Raw genomic sequence first — 23,959 nt, forward strand, 5'->3', positions numbered from 1 at the left:
TGCAGGTGGATTGCTTGAGCCCAGTAGTTGAGACCCCAGCCTGGGCAACATGGTGAAACCCCAGCTCTACCAAAAATACACAGCTTATCCAGTCTCATAACCTGGTCTCAAATTAAATAAATAGATTAAATTTTTAAAAAAATAACAGTGAGAGATTTGGTATATTAATGCCGTGCCTAAGCCAGTATTCCTACAACATAAATGAAGAGGCATTGGAATTCTATTATAATTTTTTGATCTGGTTGATATTTACTTTACAGAAAGTTACTTGAAGTAGATCGAGCCTGAATAGAAGCCAATAATAGACCTTTTGTTGAATTTAAAAAGAAAATGCAGTTGTTCCCTTGCATATAAGACAATGGTTTTCCTGTTGAATATGTGTCTGCTGCTTTGAAGAATTATTCTAATTTTAACATAATAATAAAGAATAGTAGAATCTATTTTATGTATCTGATTTACAGGTAATGGTTTTGCATGAGCAGTGTGCTTTCAGTTTTCAAAAGATTTATAAACTTGGGTTCATGGAGCTATATAGAGCAAAGATAGCACAAATTAGAGCAAATTTTAAATTGGGTAATACCATCTTTAACCTTTGGGCTTTAAAAAATGTTGGTTATTTCACTCTTATTCCTTTGGAATATTTCTTATTCTTGAATAGCTTCATAACTAAAAACTACTAGAGTTTTCCCTAAAATGTGTTAACTATTAGTGCTCTAATTTTTGTTTTCAAGGTTGAAAACCCACATGTTCAGCTAGTTACCATGCTTTACTAGGATGTTCTTTATGATTTAAGAACAAATCATTACAGAGTAAAGTGACAGAAATGATTGTGCATCTTCCCCATTCCCCATGTATTTAATGTTGACGTAGAGTTAATTATGTCAGAATAGACGGTGTTTGTGGGTTGGAGGTGGTGATTTAGGAATCTGAAAATTTCTAGATTATATACTTGTGCAGATAGAAAAATAAAGCACAAAACGACAACTGGGTTTGATACGTTCTTTTGAACAGTGTTTTCAAGGAAGATTTATGGTTAATATCTTTCATTATTTTAGTTCTGTAATGAAACCTGCTTTTCCACGTACAGATCCCAAGTTATGTCTTGAAAGAATTTCAGGACAAAGCAGTCATACACATGAGCAATTTTTGATATCTGAAAGTCTAGGGAAATTTAGAAATTCTGCAGTGGTAGCACTGTGTTCCATTCTCAAAGATGCAAGACTTATAATTACCTCAACTGTGTGTTGGTCATGATGTGCTCTAGTGAGTGTATTAGTATTTCTCCTGGTATTTACCCTACTTTGAAGTTGAATGTTTAGAGAATTTTTCCTTATGGATCTGTTTTTCATGTAATAGCAACAGTTTTTTTTTTTTTTTAATTAAGCAGTTATTAAAATTTATTCAAGGTTGAAAACCCGTATGTTGGGCTAGTTTGCACACTTGACTAGGATGTTCTTTACTATTTAAGAACTAACCATTACACGGTAAAATGATGGAAGCTAGTGCACGTCTGATGCACTAATTTCCATCAGTTATTTTTCTGTGCTACAAACTTGAGTGCTATTGTTAACTGGAAAATAGATCAGAAAATTTAGTTGTGGAGCATTCTAATAATTTTGAGGTCAGATTTCTTAAAGTTTGAATATACGTAATATTTTAGTGCACTTGAGTTAGGTTGATTTGTTTAATGGATGGTTATTCAAGAAGCTATACTTGTTTGCCTTAGATTCATGTGGTTTTAACTACTTAAAACTCTTCTTTAGGTTCAAAGTACGGAGGGAGAAGCTCCTCATGTTCCAGCCACTTACCAGCTAGGTCTTACGAAGTCGAAAAGGGGTAAGTGGACCAGTACCCACTAGTTCTGAGCACATTATCAAATATTAGTTGATTTGGAAAAAGGGGTTTTATATATCAGTATTCGTAGTATTTATGAGTGTAAAAAGGTAAGGTAAAGAACACAGGTAGGCATGATTCGTTACTGTTTGGTTATAGAACTTTTTCTGTATTTTTTAAAGACTTTTAAAAAATTAGTTTGCTAATTTGTTTGCTTATTCTAGAATGACCTCATTTCACAATTTTGTGTGCTCTAAGTATTTTACACTTTTGCATAAGAGCTAGTTGGGAAGTGATAGAGCAATGGATTAGGAATACCTTTTACATTGTTATGACTGAAAAATATACTGGTATTATCTGTCTTTGGTGTTTCACTATATAAATATAGTGACATATTTATAAATAAAAACAAATATATTCCTAGGTATAACACGTGAATATTCCTCTAGCAAAAACTACCAATTTTTTAGCAATAGTTAAAGCTAGTTAAATTCAAGCTATGGGTTGAAGGTGAGTGGTTGTAGATACTGTTCCTCTCTTAAATTATTAATTATTGACCAAAGAACCTTTGAATCCATTCCTTTCACTTCTGACTTGCAACAACAGTTAAAAAAAAAAAATTCTGATCTTTGGATTTACAAAGCTTTTGAGCTTTAGAGAAAGGGAAAGAGGAAGAGGTGAAAATGACTACTGAAGGTAGGACTGTTTATTTTTGAAACTTTACACATGCTGAACCACCCTGTTTTTTTTTAAACAAAGATTCGTATGTATGTTCCTAGAATAGGAAATTACATGTTTGTTGTCTCCTGATCTCTGAAATTACTTCACAGGAGACAATTTGCATATTTTTTTTTTCTTTTATTGCAATATGGTATTAAGAAACAAGAGCTTCACTCTCACTAGGTCACTGCAGATCTGGTTAGACTCAAAATGAACTTTACTATTTAATTTTCTTCCCCTTGTAAGTTCGTAAATTTATGTATGTGTTTCTGAACTGAGTTCATGGTCATCAGGAAGTCTTTGCTTTAGATGGGTACACAGGGGATACATTGGAAAAAGCAGCTTGCCATGCATTAAAAGGAGGATAAGAAGACAACAAAATTACTTTAAGATGTTTTAAGAGCAAGATCCCTGTGGTAGGAATGATTGAATGTGGGTTATATTCATATCTGGGTTTTTTCCTTTTCTCAGTCAGATTTTTATAAATTAACAGTAAAATGGTTCTGTGTGTTTGTGTGCATGAGAGAGAAGAGAGAACAACATAGTGTTTTCATCATTTTGAAAAGTAGCCTATATCCCATGTAAGTATCTTAGATCATAACTGCCGAGTTAGAAACAGTGGTAATATATTTGCTTCAAAAGTTTAGTACAAGTGCATATAGCAGTTTGGTACTAGGACTTTTGAAATTAAAATTATCTTAATCTCAAATCCAGTCCAAGATTTACATACTGAAGCCCAGAGAGGTTTAATGACTTAATGTATGTTACAAGTTAGCATTCGGTAGATATGTTGGGAAAAGTTCAACAGTTTTCTTATTAAAGAGGACTTACAATATTTTCTTTAGTCTAGCAGATAGTAGATAGACAGTTGTTCGGTGTCTTTATGATGATACTAGACAAAGTTTCCAGATTTTTTTCTCACTTTAATGTTTCCTCTAACTTCCTAGTTTTTGATTAGAAATCATATATTGTATCTTCAGGACAGAGATCTAATCTTTTTGTTTTAGTTCCACCTTTTTCTGTTAAGAACTGTGTTTTTGGAAACAGAAATGTCTGACTGAAGAACCTAGATTGTGATTTATGGTTTACAAAATAGTTTCCCCTACATTCTACTTAGTTTCTGAAGTAGCCCTGTGAGATAGATAGAAGAATTATAACTATCTCATTTTGCAGAGGAGAGAAGCTATTGCTTATGATGAGGAACACAGCAAGAACTTGAACCCAGGCCTCCTTGTTTTACCCATTGCCCCAAAACTGCTCTGAAGTCTAAGCAGTCTACATACTTTATGACCTTAAACTGTATGTACTTAGGGCTTAACAACTGAGGTGAACTTGGCACAGACTATACTCTCTTGCAGATAAAACAGACCTTAGCAGAGAGAACCAGTCAGAGCTGCTCACTCTGGCTGCTTTCTCTCTGAATATTTCCCTGTGTTCTCAGGCACCTGCCCCTGCCCAGCCAGATAGACAGTTTCACTTCTAAATCATTTAAATGACTGCATTATTCTTTTGTTGCTTTAAGAAAATAGGTATCATTGATTGACTCAGCAAACATTTATTGTCAGCTTATTCTAGGTACTGGGATACAAAGAAGAATAGTTTCTGCCTTCAGAAGGCTCACAATCTAGTTTAAAGACATGAAAATACATAATTATAGTGATAACTGCTATAGCATAAGATGTTAATCATTTTACCAAGTAATATAATGCCTTATCAGTACTGGCGGTAACAGCTTATTGCAGTTTAGTTTCACAAGTATTCCAATTACCAAGGCTTATCAAGGATATGGAATAATTCCTTATATTTCATTTTGCAGTCTTGTTACTTTCAAAATGATATTACAGAATTATTCTAAATTTTTAATGAGCAAATATTCCATGGAAACTGAGTCTGCAGTGGGGTGTTTTTCAAACCAAGTTGACTTTAGTAGATTTTAAATTTTATTTAATTATATTATCTGGCTCTTTTTCTATGTGGTTCATATCTTAAATTAATATGGTTTTGGCAAGCACACTTTAGCCTTTTGCTTTTGAAGTTCTGCAGAACTTTGCTGTCTCTTGAAGCTTCTGCCTTGATGAATGTAAGAACTGTACAGTCCCTCCCATTGTGGTAGTTGTAGTGTGGATGGAATATGAACATACTCACTATGCTTAGTTGGCCTTTTTACTTGTGTAAAACATTATTTATAAGTCACACCAACCAGGAATTAGAATTTCGAGGCAGAAAAATAAGCAGAAAGATTTTATAAGATTAACAATATTGTGTTGTAGTTGAACCTATTTGGTTGAGTTTTATGTAATTGTTATGAAATAATTGTTTTATACCTTACACATTTGCATCATTTAAAACATCATAAAACACCAGAGACATTTAAGTATGCTTGCATTTCAGATTATTTAATGTACTACCCTTTATTGTGTTTTTTTTTTTTTTTCGTGAGACAGAGTCTTGCTCTGTCGTACAGGCCGGAGTACAGTGGTGCAATCTTGGCTCACTGCAAGCTCCGCCTCCCAGGTTCACACCCTTCTCCTGCCTCAGCCTCCCGAGTAGCTAAGACTACAGGCGCCCGCCACCACGCCCGGCTAATTTTTTGTGTTTTTAGTAGAGATGGGGTTTCACTGTGTTAGCCAGGATGGTCTCGATCTCCTGAGCGTGATCCATTTGGGAGCACTTTCGGCTTCCCAAAGTGCTGGGTTTACAGGTGTGAGCCACCATGCCCAGCCCTGATTGTATTTTTTAAATCGGGAAGATAATAGAAATCTTTACACACTATACTCTCTATTTGAACTTCTAAATTTACCTCCTAAATATCTTTACATATTTACATAATGGAAATAGTTTACTTTGGGACTTCTGTTTTTATTAGCGCCATCTTTTACTTCATCCAGTTTTCCTCCAAGGATAAGACATTGATTGGATTTACCAAAATAGATTATAATCGAGCTTAAATAATGAACGAATACTGAGAGATTATGATAGAAGATCTGATACAGTTTTTGTTTGAATTTCAGTTACCTCCTGTACTTTGAAGCCATAATTTTGCATAAGTAATGCATACTTTTCTAAGAAGCATTCAAATATTGTGTGTCATATATCTGCTGAGAATCATATATCTGTAGTAATATTGCTCTCTATAAAGTCTTATTTGGTAGTTTTTTATAGCCACTTTTTTAATTCATAGATCATCTATTACGTACTGCAAGTCAGCATTCCGATAGCAGTGGTTTTGCTGAAGATTCTACAGACTGCCTATCCCTTAATCATCTTCAGGTAAAATTTTCTATTCTAATAGGCACTATGATTAACTTCCTCATTTTAAGGCAATTTTTCTATTACTATATATTTTAATATTGAGTCTGTGTAATCTTTATTTTCAAGTGACAGAACAAAACTCCTGGCATGTAGATGTTATCTTAGCATTTGACTATAAATTTTAGATTTCATTAATTCTTCTCTCTGAATATGTTTTTAAAATATCTATCTTACCCTTAATTTTTGGACTACCAGTAATCAGAGATTATTGTGATCATTAATTTGTTTTGTCTGTTGTTTTTCTTATTTTTTTAACCTTCATTGTATTTCAGTATTTTACAGTAATTGTTTTGCCTATTTAATAACTGACATTAATTGTGGACCTATAGCTTGCTGTTATACTGATTTTTACACTAGGCTGTGTGAGATAACCCAGAGAACAGGCGCATCTTTATCCTCAAGAAATGTATAGTCTATGTGTAGAGTACACAGAATGCACACAAGAAGCATTTGAAACATTTTTAAGCAAATTCTAAAGAAAATTGGGATGAGAAAACTCCCAAAGAGCTTTTAGGAACATAGCATTTAAGGGGTAAACAGACAAGAGGTATATCTAAGGTCACTGAGAAAGAATAAGTGAACAGAAATACTGGGAGATGAAGGAGAAGCTTTCAGAAGGTATGGAAGAAAAGATAGGAACGTTGGCTGTTTTTCAAGTATGAGTGATAGCTTAAGAGTGAGGGGTCTTTTTGTCTTTTTATAATAACATGGAATGACTTGGGGAAGGTGTTCAGCTAAGGGAAAGAACTGTAAGAGAAGAATTGATTCAGAAAAATCCGAGATGAAACTGGAGAGATACCCTGCTCTTGGAGAGGATATTGATCAGGAGCCCAGATTGGAGCGATTCGCTTTGAGTTTCCTTTCAGAAAGGAGAGAAGGAGGGAATGATGGGGAAAGATACAAGGAAGTTTATAGATGTTGGGGAAGAACATTAGGAAATGTCCATTTTCTGTATAAGTCAGTGTGTGGTACTGAAAGAAAAGGGGGAGGTTGTTGGAAAGGGAATTTTAGGAAAACAGTGAAGTTCTGAAATAGTCTTTGTGAGAAAGTGAGAGGAAGGAGGGATGTGGTTGCTGCTCAGGGGCAATAAAACAATTTTGAGCAACAGCAGGGCCATAACTGCAGTGGAGACAGTGAAATTATAGAAGCACCATGTTGGTTTGGTATCTTGTTAATGACTCTTCTTACATATATTCTTCATCTTTCCACCTGTTTTCTTTTCACAGGTTCAGGAGTCCTTGCAGGCTATGGGGAGTAGTGCTGATAGTTGTGACAGTGAGACAACAGTTACGTCACTTGGTGAAGACCTTGCCACACCAACAGCACAAGACCAGCCTTATTTTAATGAATCAGAAGAGGAGTCTCTCATCCCTCTTCAGAAGGGACTAGAGAAGGCAGCAGCAGTTGCAGACAAAAGAAAACCAGGTAGCCAGGATTTCCCTCAGTGCAAGACCATTGAGAATCCAGGAACTAAACAGTCCACCTGTAGTTCAGGGGATCATGTTACTGAAGTTACTGAAGTGGAAGAGGATTTGTTTCCAGCAGAGACAGTAGAGCTACTGAGGGAAGCAAGTGCTGAAAGTGATGTGGATAAAAGCAGTGAATGTGAATTTACTCAGTATACCACACACCATATTCTGAAATCATTGGCTTCTATTGAAGCTAAATGCAGTGATATGAGCTCTGAAAATACAACTGGGCCTCCCTCTTCCGTGGACAGAGTTAATACAGCTTTGCAAAGAGCTCAAATGAAGGTCTGCACTCTGTCTCATCAAAGGATAGGGCGTAGCCTGCTAAAATCAAAAGATTTGTTAAAACAAAGATACTTATTTGCAAAAGCTGGCTATCCTCTAAGAAGGTCTCAGTCTTTACCAACCACCTTATTGAGCCCAGTAAGGGTTGTGTCCTCTGTCAATGTTCGACTATCTCCAGGAAAAGAGACCAGATGCAGCCCACCTTCCTTCACCTATAAGTACACACCCGAAGAGGAGCAGGAATTGGAAAAGGGGATGATGGAACATGATGGTCGGTCTTTAGTGAAATCGACCATTTTCATTTCTCCATCATCTGTGAAGAAAGAAGAAGCCCCCCAGAGTGAGGCGCCGCGGGTGGAGGAGTGCCACCATGGAAGGACTCCTACCTGTTCCCGGCTTGCTCCACCACCAATGTCTCAGTCTACCTGCTCCCTTCACTCCGTCCACTCTGAGTGGCAAGAAAGGCCCCTGTGTGAGCACACAAGAACTCTGAGTACTCACAGTGTTCCCAACATATCAGGGGCTACCTGTAGCGCCTTCACTTACCCTTTCGGGTGTCCTTACTCACATAGACATGCCACCTACCCTTACCAAGCATGCTCTGTGAATCCTCCTTCAGCCATAGAAATGCAGTTGCGAAGAGTGTTACATGATATTAGAAACTCACTGCAGAATCTTTCACAGGTATGAGAAAAAGTTATCTTTATTAGCTTTTTTCTTTTACTGCTCTGAGCACTTTTTAATGCACAGAGAAGCTAAGGCACATTAAGTATGAACTACCTCTGCTTTATTTTCTGACATGTCTAAACTTATCTGCATCTGCCTTCCTTTTCTATCTTTCCTCCTGTTTCAAGGGAGAAGCTGTAACTAATCCTGATCAAAGTCGATTTCTCTGCTCATAAGTCTGTCTCCTTTCTGAGAGGAGAGATTTTGCTCATTAATTATCCTCCCATTTTTAGTCTACCATCCATTGTCTTTGTTTTAGGCTAGAATCTTTGTCAAGCCATTTCTATTATTAAAAAATCTTCCCTCTCAAAGTTCTTTCTCTCCTTTTCTCTGCTGTTTGAACATGTTGACTACCTTTTCCTTTTCCAAGTTTTCTCCCTGTTGGCTTCTGTGGCACCACGTTCTCCTGGTTCTGCTCATAGCTCTCTGACTAAGCTTTCCCCTTCACCTCCTGACCCTCGATGCTGTGCACAGAGTTAGTCTACTTCCACTGGACTCAGAGACTGGAACTACTCCAGACCAGAAAATAACAAATCAGGTAAAGTGTGAATTTGATTTAAAATGCTCTGTATGTCTTGTCACTTTTTTTTTTTTTTTTTTTTTTTTTTTGAGACAGAGTCTCGCTCTGTCGCCCAGGCTGGAGTGCAGTGGCGCGATCTCCACTCACTGCAAGCTCCACCTCCCGGGTTCACACCATGCTCCTGCCTCAGCCTCCCATGTAGCTGGGACTATAGGCGCCTGCTACCACGCCCAGCTAATTTTTGTATTTTTAGTAGAGACGGGGTTTCACCCTGTTAGCCAGGGTGGTCTCGATCTCCTGACCTCGTGATCCGCCCATCTCGGCCTCCCAAAGTGCTGGGATTACAGGCATGAGCCACCGCGCCCAGCCATCTTGTCACTTTTAAAGTCGTTCTCAGATTTGTTAGTGGACTGGAAATAATTTTCCCAAAAAAGTTTTGAAAATAAGTAAGTTGTCTTCAGTTTTGCCTTTTACGTTTTCTTGAACATTCTCTGAACAAACCATATTTAGACAATTGAAGAATTGAAGAAAATGACAATGTAATATAGTCATGAGAGCATTCAACAAGGAGTCAGGAGGCCTAGAATGAATCTAATAAACCTCTTATTGTGACATAGTAGACAGGGAACCACCTGGAAAGTAAAAATCAAAGGTGTAACTTCTCAAGTCATAAGAAGATATACCTTCTCCTAACTAAGTTTTATCCTCATGACAATTGTCCCCTGTTTTCTGAATGGGGACAATTTCAGAATGTGGGTGTTTCTTGTTCTTCCTTACAAAATATAGTTCTGTCTGTGACGGAGATGTTTAGCTTCACAGCTGTAATTATGTCGAGCTGGGGATTTCCAGGGCCCTGTCCACCAGTACCGTGGTGCATCTTTCTTTCTAGGCCACCTTGTTCTTCTGCTCCAGCTGTGGTCTCTCTCTCCTGGATGTCCCAGCAATAACTCAGCTAATAAATCTCCCCATGCCAACCCCACCCCACACTAGTGGACAGATGCTTTCTATGATGTGGAACTTGACTATCTCTCCAGCCTCATTCCTTAGCTGTGTGTTTCAGCCATCCTGGAGGAGTATGTACAGGGCTCTAAACAGTTGTGTGTTCTTAGGTATCTGCACATGCTATTTGTTTTGTTTTGTTTTGTTTTTTTTAATAAAAAGATGAAGTTTCATGGAGTTCTTGAGACAGTGGTATGATCACGGCTCCCTGCAGCCTTGAACTCCTGGGCTTAAGTAATCTTCCTGCCCTGGCCTCCCAAAGTGCTGGGACTGCAAGCCACTTTTTTTTTTAAACCTAGATCACCCAGCCTTTGCCTTTCTTTGCATAATCAAGCCCTACTTACTGTTAAGGCTCAGTTCAAGTAGTGTCACCACTTTTTGGAAAGTTCATGTAATATGAATTTTTGTGTGTCCATTATAGCACTCCTTCCACAGTATTATAATTTTTACAACATTTCCTTTATTTTTCGTTACACTGTGAGAACACCTGAAGGCTGGGAATACCTTTTACGTTTTTATCTCACTGCCTAAAATAGTGGCATATAGGAAATGCTCAGATGTCTAAGAAAGACGACGACGATTGCTTGCTACTGTCTCCAGAGAGTATAATAATCGCTCTACTCTCATGATGATATTTGCAATGACTTCTACATTTTTGCAGTTTGCTTTTGTTTTTTTTTTTTTTTTTCACTTTTGCAAGGCAAGAGGGAAGTCCTGAAAGAAACAGATGTGAACTATGTATGTTCCTTCGCCTCCTCCTCCCCCATAGATTGACTTATACCCGGAACAGCTAGCAGTAATAGGTGTCATTGGGAACTGATTTCTTTTTTCCTGCTTACACTATGAAGGTTTTTTAGATCCTTTTGTCCTAATGAGAAAAATATGTAGGCCCCACATTCTGCCTTTTAACCCTTTAAGTGATTTGGAAGTATTCACTTTAACATTGATTTTAATCCTACTTTTACTTTTTTGAAGTACCCTATGATGAGAGGACCTGATCTTGCTGCTTCTCCATATAGTACTCAGAAATCATCTGTTCTACCTCTTTATGAAGTAAGTTCTTACTTACATCTTTGTGTTTCAAAATAATTGGTAGAATTTAGAAGTGTAATTTTGTTTTATTGCATTCTAGAATACTTTCCAGGAGCTCCAGGTAATGAGGCGGAGCCTGAATTTGTTTAGAACACAAATGATGGATTTAGAATTGGCAATGCTGCGTCAGCAAACCATGGTTTATCATCATATGACTGAGGAGGAAAGGTAAAAGTTCATTTTGTCTTAGCACTCCTCAAAAAGCTTTTCATTCAAAGTCTTTTCAACTTATATTTTTAAAAATTAGGTTTTGATTCTACTGCTGTGTACCTTGTATCTGTTTTGTGAACCAGTGTAGATAAAATTAGTCATAGATAGTGTTTTACTAAGTAAACTTGTGTGCCTTCAGTATCCTAAGGGTGGTTGTAACCAGTTTTCCAGTGTTTGAGATATTTGTGAGAGGATGGGGGAAGACAGACCAATAAATATCCTTGTGGATATACCTATTGTAGTTGATATTGTACTAATTTATAGAACCTGAGATTTCTGTACCTTCTGTTAGCGTATAGTAGTTGTTGAAAGATTTGTGATTAGGAATCTCCAAACTACATTTTTCAAACTTTGTGCCCTTCACCATACCAATAGGTTTGAAGTTGATCAGCTCCAGAGTTTGAGAAATTCAGTCCGAATGGAACTTCAGGACCTGGAACTGCAGCTGGAGGAGCGCCTCCTGGGCCTGGAAGAGCAGCTTCGTGCTGTGCGCATGCCTTCACCCTTCCGCTCCTCTGCACTCATGGTACGCTACCTGGAGGGTGGTCGGAGTTTTCACCAAAGGTTTATTTATAATGTTCTAATAATTTAGGACTTGTGCCTTCATTTCAAGTCATTTATTTTAATGGTATTAAAAGCATGCATACTGTTTAAGGAGCTTTCCCACAAACCAGTTGAATGTACAGTTTGTAATAATTGTCATAAATAGTATATTTAGAAATATGTTGAAAAATTTTAATGATAAATTTTAATAATAGGAAAGAATAAGGGTTAATACAAAAGTTGAGTGTTTTTAAAGGAAAAATGATAGTGAATTAACATGACTAATGTAAATTTTAATTGTTGCATGTAACTGCGGAGAACACAGATATGTATTTTGCTCAGTTTTTTTTTTCTCGCCTTTAAATAAAAAGCATTCCCTTTAAACTTTTCCTTTATTTTGGATTCTTTTCCATTTGTTTATAAAGAAATCAAATGGTACCTGTATATTTTATTTTATATATATATATTTTTTTCCTAAATATATAGATATATATCCAAGAGAATAAAAAGAAGTACCTTTTTGTACCACTTCTTTTCATACTTCTTTTTTTTTTTTTTTTTTTTTTTTGAGACGGAGTCTTGCTCTGTCGCCCGAGCTGGAGTGCAGTGGCCAGATCTCAGCTCACTGCAAGCTCCGCCTCCCGGGTTTACGCCATTCTCCTGCCTCAGCCTCCGGAGTAGCTGGGACTACAGGCGCCCGCCACCTCGCCCGGCTAGTTTTTTTTGTATTTTTAGTAGAGACGGGGTTTCACCGTGTTAGCCAGGATGGTCTCGATCTCCTGACCTCGTGATCCGCCCGTCTCGGCCTCCCAAAGTGCTGGGATTACAGGCTTGAGCCACCGCGCCCGGCCCACTTTTCATACTTCTAATGTTTCTTTCCATGACATTTGAACTTCAACAGTTGTATTCTTATTTTTGCAAATATCTTTGAAGTTGTAGAATATGTTGCTTTGAAATACTGAAGTAGTGAATTATTATTCTTTACCTTAACAATGTATTTGATTTTGTTAAAAAGAAATGGCCTGAATATACACACATACATTTATGTGTGTATATACTACAAATGAAGTAGAATAAACATTTGTATATAAGCATACATATATGTATAGTATAGACTAAGAATGTTCTATATTGCTAATGAATGTACTTTTCAACATGATTTTGATTTATCATTCTGAGACGTGTGTGTTGGTGACAGGGGAGAACTAGAACATCCTCTTTGCATATGGTATAAGTTTTAACTCACAATAATGCATTTTATGGGATCTGTGACACTTGAGGGTAACCTTTGTGACATAAAGGGATGCTTCCAGGCACTAATTAGCCAATTAATTTTATTATGAAAGTCTTACAATTTGGAAATAGATATATGTACATTATAATTATATATGCCTGTATATATATATACACACACACACATATATATATTGTTCTTACCTTTTCAGGGAATGTGTGGCAGTAGAAGCGCTGATAACTTGTCATGCCCTTCTCCATTGAATGTAATGGAACCAGTAAGCTTCTTTCCTCTTAAATCACTGGGGAAGGGAATGATACAACATTTCACAGACACATAGTTTCCCTAGTTTAGATGAAATATATGTTTGTTTTAAATACATAATTTGATAAATTATAGTTGATTGGAAGTGACTTTCACCTTTGAAAGTCCATTGCTGTCTGAAGCCACTAGAAAGCCACCTTAATTACAATAGTGATTTATCTTTCTGACTAAAGGAGGTAATGCGCCATAAAAAGCATGTACAGTGGCTCATGCCTGTAATCCCAGTACTTTATTTAAGTGGCTGAGTTGGGAGGATTGCTTCAAGCCAGGAGTTTGAGACCAGCCTAGTCAACAAAATAAGACCCTTTCTCTACAGAAAATGTAAAAATTAGCCAGGCATGTTGATATGTGCCTGTAGTCCCAGGTACTCAGGCGGCTGAGGTGGGAGGATTGCTTGAGGCCAGGAGCTCAAGGCTACAGTGGGCTATGGTTGTGCCACTGCACTCCAGCCTGAGTGACACAACAAGACCCTGTCGTTAAAAAATAATAAGCCAGATATGGTGGCTCATGCCTATAATCCCAGCACTTTGGGAGGCTGAGGCAGGTGGATCAACTGAGTTCGGGAGTTTAACACCAGCCTGACCCACATGGTGAAACCCCATCTCTACTAAAAATACAAAAATTGGCTAGGCATGGTGGCAGGCATCTGTAATCCCAGCTACTTGGGAGGCTGAGGCAGGAGACTCGCTTGAACCTAGGAGGTGGAAGTTGCAGTGAGCTGAGATCAAGCCATTGCACTCCAACCTGGGTGACAGTGAGACTTCATCTCAAAAAAAAAAAAATTGATTTTTAATTTACACTTCAGGAGAAATGTGCTTTCACAGTATAATCCTGGGTTCTTTAGGTAGGTAGAGCTGTAACATGACCACATTTTTAACAGAAATCTGACTTTATTGTGTTAGACAGATTGGTTCATTTGAGGGCAAAAGCACTATGAGTAACTATTTTTCACTAGTTACTCTTCCTTACAAGTGATTTGAACACCTTGGTGGTAATAAGTAAAATTTCATCCCACTATGTATTCTGTTTACCTGTTTTGTTGCTTCATCTCAATAGGAATTTACATTTTACTTACCACTTTTGCAAATAAAATTGAGTAGTTACTAAATTAATGGAATAGATTTATGTCTTTACAAATTACAGGATTTTAGGCAATAACAACAACCAGTACTTTAACCTTTTAAGCTACCAATCTTAATTCCAAGAGAGAAGAATAACATTTTTTTATGATCTCCAGGTCACTGAACTGATGCAGGAGCAGTCATACCTGAAGTCTGAATTGGGCCTGGGACTTGGAGAAATGGGATTTGAAATTCCTCCTGGAGAAAGCTCAGAATCTGTTTTTTCCCAAGCAACATCAGAATCATCTTCTGTATGTTCTGGTCCCTCTCATGCTAATAGAAGAACTGGAGTACCTTCTGCTGCCTCAGTGGGCAAACCCAAAACCCCATTAGTGGCAAGGAAGAAAGTATTCCGAGCATCGGTGGCTCTAACGCCAACAGCTCCTTCTAGAACAGGCTCTGTGCAGACACCTCCAGATTTGGAAAGTTCTGAGGAAGTTGATGCAGCTGAAGAAGCCCCAGAAGTTGTAGGACCTAAATCTGAAGTGGAAGCAAGGCATGGAAAACTCCCATTAATGCCAGCTGCTGAGGAAATGCATAAAAATGTGGAGCAAGATGAGTTGCAGCAAGTCATACGGGAGGTGGGTAAAATCTGTGTTTAATTCATTTATTTGGAGGTATGTGTTAGAGGAGATTTTGTTTGAATATTAATTATTTACAGGATGTTCTTTTGATTCACTGTATTCAATAATTTTCACAGAGCTTTTAAATTAGCTTTCCTATTGATCAAGTTTGTGTCAATTAAGATATATTTGTAATGGCATTTCTGCAAATTTCATACTCTAATGTGAAATAATAACAGTTCTCTGTGTCCACTTTGGTGAAAAAGATGTGTGAAGGACTCAAACATACAACATACTCTTTGGACCTCTTGTTTCCACATCTACAAAATGAGGAATTACAGTTTAGATCTCTTCGAAGATTAAAAGCCGCATTTTGTAGCCGGGCATGGTGGCATGTGCCTGTAGTCCCAGCTACTTGGGAGGGTAGGGCAGGAGAATCTCTTGAACCCGGGAGGTGGAGGTTGCAGTGAGCCAAGATCACGCCATTGCACTCCAGCCTGGGCAACGGAGCGAGACTCCATGTTTAAAAAAAAAAAAAAGAAACTGCATTTTATAATTTCAATTGATAGGAGAAAATGATTTTGTGATTTTAATAAGTGTAAATAGATTGATTTGGTTTGGTGTTTTTTGTTCAAAAATCAAAATATATTAAGAGAAGAGGGTTTGCCCTAAGTGATAGCAACTTAAGAACTTGAAGAATTACCATAGTTATGGATGACCAAAAGAACTGCAAAAGAAAATTACATGTGATTAGTAGTGAAAGTTCAAAGGTTGAGAAAATTAGTAAAATAAATGTTTTTTGCACTGAGATCAGGTAATAGGAAGGAATAGAATATATCGTTTAAACAGCTCAATGCAGTTATCTCTGTTTACCTGTAGTATTCTGTGGATTAAATTGTACATAAGCAAATGTGAAATTTGCCATATATGCAGCTTTCTCATATTTCATTTATGTTGAAACAAATCACATTTCAAAACAAGCATTATAGTAGAAGACTTCATGTCTGTAATTTATTTTCATGATATGACTCTACCAACTAAATGTTTAAAAGGTCTTAATTCTGGCCGGGCGCGGTGGCTCAAGCCTGTAATCCCAGCACTTTGGGAGGCCGAGATGGGCGGATCACGAGGTCAGGAGATCCAGACCATCCTGGCTAACACGGTGAAACCCCGTCTCTACTAAAAATACAAAAAACTAGCCGGGTGAGGTGGCGGGTGCCTGTAGTCCCAGCTACTCCGGAGGCTGAGGCAGGAGAATGGTGTAAACCCGGGAGGCGGAGCTTGCAGTGAGCTGAGATCCCGCCACTGCACTCCAGCCTGGGCGACAGAGCCAGACTCCGTCTCAAAAAAAAAAGGTCTTAATTCTATAAATTTATTTTTCCTACAAATGTAATTATTTTTGTAAGTTGGTTGTGGCTGCCTAATGTTTAGCAAACTCAGCATTTACCCTACTCAGTCAGGTGTGTCTATGATTAATAATCCATTCCTGTTTACATGTTTTATATCAAAGATCAGTTTTTGAGTGAAATTATGTAATTATTCTTCTCCACACTACATTTGCTAACTGAGGAAGCGGGTTTTAAGGTAACTTTTTTTTTTTTAGAAATGTGATGTCTTTGTTCCCCTTAGCTTGCTTTGGTATGGAAGTTTTCTTTGAAAACTTTATATTGCTCTTTTAGCACAAATACTCCATTATTCAGTGCATACTTGAATCCTCATTTTTAGAATTTTAATGGTGTGATACGTCCTGGAGGTGATTTCCTAAGAATAAAGTATTCATTTCAGACTAGAACATTGATTCTTTGGCTTATGAGACATAGCTTAGGGAAAATTTAGTTATTCCCATTAGGCTGCCTTGGTCCTAGAGAATTAATCATTTAAAATAACCTCTCATTAAATATGGAAGATTTTATAATTTGCAGACACTTAAACTGACATGCAAGGCAAATGTTCAAAGAATTTTTCAGAATTTATTTAAACCATTAATTAGAAACTACTTAGTTCTGAATTTGGCATTGTCTTGAGGAAGTTGGGTTTAACGTTTATTCTTTTACTCTCTACAAAGGACCTACCCAGCAAAATATGTATAGATCAAACAAGGCATAAGAGGAGTATTGTTGTACTTAAGAAAACAAATTATTTTGAAGTACTTTAAAAGCACATTTAATAGATAAATTGGTTTAATGCCAGTTATAATTTAAAAAATAATTTATGTTAATATTCTCTTAGTTACAATAGTTTTCTGTTTGTTTTTAAAGTATTTAAAATTTAGGTTGGATTTTATTCCAGTCATTCAAATTGGTAAACTTTTTACCTAAAAACATATTCTAAATTCCAATTTTTTTTGAATCTTGGTGTACAGCTACCAAGAAAATTAAATTAAATTCTGTCTTCCTAGCAGATCTGAGCCCCTAATCCCATTAACAAAGCCACCATTCAGAAAGGCAAGATTTAATCTTGGGTTGAACAGTTTTGCAGGTGAGGATTAAGCATGTTTGGCAGGCACTTTCAGGAAAGTTTTCTTACTGCATTCATGGATGCATGAGAACAATGGTATCTGTCAGGCCTTTGTTTCTTTCATTGTACCATTAAGTGAGTTTTTGAAAAGAGCGTTTTCATCATTTATAATATGTTGATACAGTAGAATTCTTTTTTTGAAGGACAGCATTGAAAGTCTTCGCAAACAAATATTTAATACACTCATTACATAGCTAAGCTTTTGTCATGTTAAAGATACCTCTTTTCTGCATGTGCGTTGTAGTAGGAAAAAGTACACACTGTCTTAAAATTTGCCCAGGTCATCTGTGATGTATGTGATCAGTGGCCTGAAACTGTTTGCAGTTACTTTAAAAATGTATAAATGTGTGTAAATAAAAAGATTACTTAATAGGATGAATGAATACATGCCCACAGAAGCCAATTCAGCAAAATTAAATGTCAAAGAGTAAACATAGATTGCTTTGTGTTTAGAGAGTTCTTTGTTAATTGAAGTTCATAGACTTGGTTCATGCCTTTTGGGATCTTTATTAGAGCATATCTGACATGTTTTACCCATGTATTTTGATAAATACACAGCTTACTCATGTGTTCTTATGGAAATTTCTTTTAGTGATCACTTGTTGTAATAGCTGCCACTTAGTAGGCACTCAATAGATACATAATAAGTGAATGCGTTCCCCCATACTTAAGACTTGAAGTCAGTCTTTTTGTATTGTCAGTAAGCATGCCTTTCTCAATCTCAGGTAGTCTGTATTTAGCCTGCATTTTTTTGGAAATTGTGCTCATAAAGGTAATGTTACCATCCATCCCAGGGGAGTTTCCTCAATTCTAATCCTTCTAACCTCTCCATAGCATGGGAGACTTTAGAACTAAATTATTTGTCCATACACTTATTCCTTCAATAAATTATTAAAGACATTGTATCATTTTCAGGGCCATTTTATTTATAGTTTGCTTGTTTTTCTGCTTTCTCTTCCTTTCTGTGTCTGATACTGTCTCTTGCCCTTGAGCTTTCTTACTCTCTCATTGATTCATTCATTCAGACACTTAACTGAGTTCTTACTGTATGCTGAGATACACTGATAAATGAGACCTGACCTGCTCGCTGAAGGAGCTCACAGTACACCTTCCATCTGACCTCACCCTTCCTATTCTGATTCCCTTCTGCTCTCTAGAGGGAACTGTCTTGGCAGTCAGACTCCATTATAATCCCCTCTCATTTGAGACCATCTTGCTACAGAGTTTTCTATCTCCACTGTCATCTGAAATTGTTCTTTCTTTGTTGTGGCATACCTTGTAAAAGCTACCATTCTCTGAGAATTCTAGCCCACACTAGTCTCTCATTTACCAGAATTTTTTCTGTTATTATGTCATTAATGAATTCTTAAATTATTTTTCCTTTAGTATTTTATGAAACCGAACAGGTGCGGTGGCTCACGCCTGTAATCCCAGCACTTTGGGAGGCCACGGTGAGCAGATCACCTGAGGTCATGAGTTCAAGACCAGCCTGGCCAACAGGACAAAACCCCATCTCTACTAAAAATACAAAAATTAGCCAGGTGTGGTGGTAATCCCAGCTACTCGGGAGGCTAAGGCAGGAGAATTACTTGAACCTGGGAGGCAGAGGTTGCAGTAAGCCGAGATTGCACCACTACACTCCAGTCTGGGTGACACAGCAAGACTCTATCTCAGAAATAAATAAGGAAGATATTTTATGAAACAGTGTTCATTTTGTGTCCATTGAGATTATATCATGCTTGATGGTAGAGATTCTTTTATTCTTTACTCCAGTCATGCCTATACTCCCAAAAAAGTTTGACACACATTACTGGTTTGTCAAGAATATAGTTTGGCTAGTTTGTTTTTTGAGTGATGAAGAATAGTGAGATATTATAAAATGTCCATATTGCATTGATAGCAGGACTGGAAAGACTATATTCATTGTTTTGTGAATATAGATTTGCAGTGGTTGTAATTCAGTATATTGTATTTCTGTTTGTATACTGTGACTAAGAGATTCTGGTTTTTATAATATTTGTATCCAACACATACTTGTTTGAAAAGTAAATCTGAAGTGCTATGCGCTTCAAAATCTTTGATGATGTTTAAAGTTTAGAAATATTGATAAAAGGTAAAGTGAAAAGCTTACAGTATTTAAATATATTCCAGTACAGATGGTTGGTAGCTAAGGAGTGTTTTGTTTCTTTAAATAGCTATGTATAAATCTATGTATTGTGTACCAGTTTTGCATGATAGACTAATACAGGGCCATTTTTGGAAAGATAACGGTTAAGATGTGTTTGAGATGTACTTAGGAACATTTTAGGAAATAAATCAATTTGGCTGACAGGAAACTGGAAACGTAGAATTTTTAAAAGCTGGTTGAGAGTATCTCGAGTGCTTATTTGGGAACACATTATCACTTTATTTCAGGAAATACACATTTATAGCTTTCACAAAGGGCTATTTAAAAGTGATGCTGTATCATTAGAGAGAAAAGGTGGAGATAGGCATATGTAAGTGTTTGGACATCTGGAGAAGAAAGTCCTGATGGAATTGTCATTGCCTCAGGTCTATTTGCCTTTTCCAACAATAAAATGAAATGTATATCCTCATACCCTATATGTATATGGGAAACAAAAGCTTAGACGGGTGGCAATGATACCATGAAACTAAAGAAAAAGTTATTTTTTTAGAGTTTATGGTTGTTTTGAGGATGTTTTTTATGTTTTAAAATAAATTGTACTAAATGATAATTTCTTCTTCCCATTTAAAATGTGTGTGTTAGGTTAGAACAAAATGTCTTTAGATACCTTGCTGTCAGTTGGCATAAACAGGCAATATACTTGATTATTTTGCCTCTAAAGGATTTTCTCAGCAATGAGAGCACTTATGTCTCTGCTGATTACCTTACAAAGTTAGATAATACTAAAAACATTTAAGAAGTCCTTCCAGATTATTTTTTTGACATGAGGTAAAGTATTTACTAGAAGTTTTTTAATTTATGAAATAACATTTTCTAATGTCCTCACTTTATGCATTGTGATATTTGTAATCTAGTTAGCTGAATGATTCTAGACCAGTCGTCAGAGTCTGATCTGGGTTAGATGATAGATGGACTCGATTCCCCACTCCGTCTCTGTATTGCAGGGAGATTCACATGAAGGTGAAATTAAGAAATTGAATGCTATTTGTTTTTTTTTTCCCAAAACAGGAAAAAATAGATTACATTCATATTGGTAAATTTTTGTTTTACTGTTTTTCCAATGTAGATTAAAGAGTCTATTGTTGGGGAAATCAGACGGGAAATTGTAAGTGGACTTCTGGCAGCAGTATCTTCAAGTAAAGCATCTAATTCTAAGCAAGATAATCATTAAACGGAAATTATAGGTAAATTTTTCTGAAATTCTTTGTTGAGCTAAATGTAAATAGTAATTGGCATTTTATTCTTTGTTTTGTTAGTACACAGGTTGGTACACAGTTGGTCCTCTGGTTAAATTTTGAGTTTTAGAATGTATGTGTATATGTAATACGTCATTTTACAGTGTGAAAATTTCACACAAGCCTATTTGAAGCGTAAGTCAAATCCCATAATACGAATCTCTAAGGAATTACTTCTCTTGGGTCATTTTACTGAAATTTCATTATAGTAATAAATCCTGGAATTGGACCTTCAAACGTGAATCTTACTTTGATTATAATAGTATTTCAGATGTATATTTTTAAAGAACAAGATTTTGTGAATCACAACTTCTAAGTATCCTTCCTAATTATTTTTATCTTTTAAAGAAACATATCCCATAGATTCATTTCTAATCATAATTTCAAAAATCTGTTGTATGTGTCTGTCTTAGTAAAACGAATTACTTTCACTTTATCTCATAGCTCTAATTACATTAAAAAATTTTTTTGTAGAGATGGGGTCTTGCTATGTGGCCCATGCTAGTCTTAAACTCCTAGTCTCAAGCGATCCTCCTGCTTTAGCTCTAATTTCATTTTATATAATATATATTAATAATACTTTTTGGTGAATGCAAAAGGAAATTATACAGTTGAATAGAACTAAAAATATTCATTGAATAAAACATGAGAAACAAATGTAATTTGAAAAATATATACAATTTCAGATGTAGGAAATTGGAAAATATTTTAATAAATTATGTCACAAAGCAATTAATAGGAATTATCTTTTTAAAGCCATGGATAAAAGAATTAACTCTCAGGAAGGTGTATAGAGATTACAGGATAATCATGTTTCTATGTATATATATTTGCATAAAATTCTCATCCGCCTTTAACGAAGCTTTTAATTTGAAAGAGGTATTTGAAAGAGGTTTAAAACTGACTTCTCTTTTCCTTTTTAAGGTTGGCATGGATCCTATTAGCTGTGTAATACTGGAATTATCAATGATATGCACTGGTGGAGGTGTTACTTGTGCTTTAGAAGATACTTGCTGCTGAGCTGGGCTACTGTATACAGTGTACAATGTGTATTTCTTCAACCGTATATTTTAAAAAAACGTACATAGACTCTTAGGCACTTTGCTATTTCTTTTCTAAACTATCAAAAACTCTAGCAGTTTGAAAAGCCTAATATTTATTTGTATGTCAATATTTTTCATTTGATTCCCTATTAGAATTAATTATAAAACTTGAAAACTTCCAGACTTATCCAACTTATAAATAACATATTTCCTCAGACTAGCTTCTTAAAACACTGACCTCTATGAGGTATTTACTGTGCAATAACTGATTCATTTTTTGAGAGCTTGAAGCAACCAATGATTTTTCCCTCCACTGCTGTTAATTAATGTCACTTCCAAGAAGAAAAACTGTTCTGTTGTAAAAAATATAGTTGCTCTTAATTCTTGAGAGGTTACTAATAGCAGTAGGATAGAATTATATAGGTTACCTACAACTACTTAATGTTCTTACACTGTAAGCCTTGTTGCTTTACCCAAGACAAATGTAATTTTATCATTGCTTATGTAGTATTTTTTCTTTTGGAAATGTGCCTTATGTTAAACACTATGTACTTTTACTTTCTGCATTGTCCAGACTTCTTTATTAGATGAAGATGTTTCTTTTTCTGTCTTTCGGACTAAATAGAGTATCATCCAAATAATGGGGCCTATGACTTGAATGAATAGAAATGAATAAGCTGGTGTTTTTTCAAAATGGAAGTAATTTAGATTTGTGTTCCTCATACATAAAATGATTTTAGTTCAGTTTTAACCAGTGAAAACTTTGTTTTTATGAAAAAAAGGAAAATGGTTTCCTATTTGGTTTTATATGTGTTAAATAAATGTGTAAAGTAACCACCAAATGTTATTAGAATTATTCTTCTAGCATTTATACTTTTTTCAATTCCTATTGTTTCTTTGTGTGTGATATTTTAATCAAAAGTGGTTGAGTTGTTAACAGTGTTCTTTGAAAGAATCTCTAAAAGGCTTATAAATGTTTGAAATATCACACAAAGGCTGATTTCTAAAAATATATATATTAAAACAATAAAGTATTTATTTTGCCTAAAATGTTTTTAGTGGTTTCTTAAACTGCAACATGAAGATTTTGAATTAGATTTGATAGGTAACAAATGAGGTCCAAAAGAATTGCAGCATATAACCCAATAGGGTGATACTCTCTTTTCCTAGGGAAGTGTCTATGATACTTTAAAAAAACAATGCTTTAAAAAATGCTGTTTAAGACTAGACCACCCTGGAGAGAGGGCATGATTGAGGCCTCTTTGGCTCATCTAGTTCTGTGGTCATAGTAATTACCATCCGAGGACAAATAAAACTTCTCTTTAAAAATATGAGTTGATGGGTGCAGCACACCAACATGGCACATGTATACATATGTAACCTGCACGTTATGCACATGTACCCTAGAACTTAAAGTATAATAAAAAATAAATAAATAAATAAATAATATGCTATTAAACTACAAAGAATAGATATTAAAATACTATGTAACTCTTTGTTCAATAACAGCAGTAATAACACCTATTAACCAAATGCCCCATATTAATAGAAATATAGTAATCAATTTTAACTATTTAGTTTTGAAGTCACTTTTAGTTAATTTTTGACAATACAAGATACCCAGATTTTAATAATCAAAATTAGAAATACAACAGTTGCAATAATAGGCTGAGACAATGAGCAAATTACCTACATAGTATATGAATGAAATAAGAGGAGTCTCAACAACTATCAGTTGTATGTTCCTTCTCCCCATTTTATTGTGTACTAAACATTTGAAAGCCATCATGTTCAAGCCACTGTGCTAGCTGTTATGTGGAAATGAAAAATGAAAGGATCTGAAAAAAAGACAAAGTCAAGGTATCTTTTAATTTATGGATACATTTAGAAGTGTCAACAAATAACTAAAATAATTTGAGAGAGTATAGCCTGGGGTGGTCAGAGAAGCCTACCAAGGAGATGCGCTTTGAGTAAAGTCTCAAAGTAGTCAGGAACATTAGCAAAAGTTATTAAGAATACATAGAT

At 35.8% G+C, this 23,959-nt stretch overlaps 1 protein-coding gene across 4 annotated transcripts in view; it reads left to right on the plus strand.

Annotated features, from left to right (window-relative positions):
- The window catches only part of ITPRID2 (ITPR interacting domain containing 2), a 39,736-nt gene extending 16,752 nt beyond the window's left edge, over positions 1-22,984 (plus strand). The window contains exons 9-18 of one of the 4 annotated variants that reach the window (XM_023212364.2): positions 1,764-1,836; positions 5,735-5,823; positions 7,092-8,303; positions 10,840-10,917; positions 10,997-11,124; positions 11,542-11,692; positions 13,155-13,220; positions 14,505-14,969; positions 20,723-20,840; positions 21,816-22,984. In XM_023212364.2, coding sequence (XP_023068132.1) covers positions 1,764-1,836; positions 5,735-5,823; positions 7,092-8,303; positions 10,840-10,917; positions 10,997-11,124; positions 11,542-11,692; positions 13,155-13,220; positions 14,505-14,969; positions 20,723-20,827 — 2,367 coding nt within the window. In that variant the 3' untranslated portion in view covers positions 20,828-20,840; positions 21,816-22,984. The remainder of the gene's footprint in view (positions 1-1,763; positions 1,837-5,734; positions 5,824-7,091; positions 8,304-10,839; positions 10,918-10,996; positions 11,125-11,541; positions 11,693-13,154; positions 13,221-14,504; positions 14,970-20,722; positions 20,841-21,815) is intronic. The other 3 variants (XM_023212365.2, XM_023212367.2, XM_023212366.3) reach the window with 3 other exon arrangements.
- The last annotated feature ends 975 nt before the right edge of the window (positions 22,985-23,959 follow it).

Source organism: Piliocolobus tephrosceles, chromosome 11 (genome assembly GCF_002776525.5).
Source record: "Piliocolobus tephrosceles isolate RC106 chromosome 11, ASM277652v3, whole genome shotgun sequence".
Lineage (NCBI taxonomy): Eukaryota > Metazoa > Chordata > Mammalia > Primates > Cercopithecidae > Piliocolobus > Piliocolobus tephrosceles.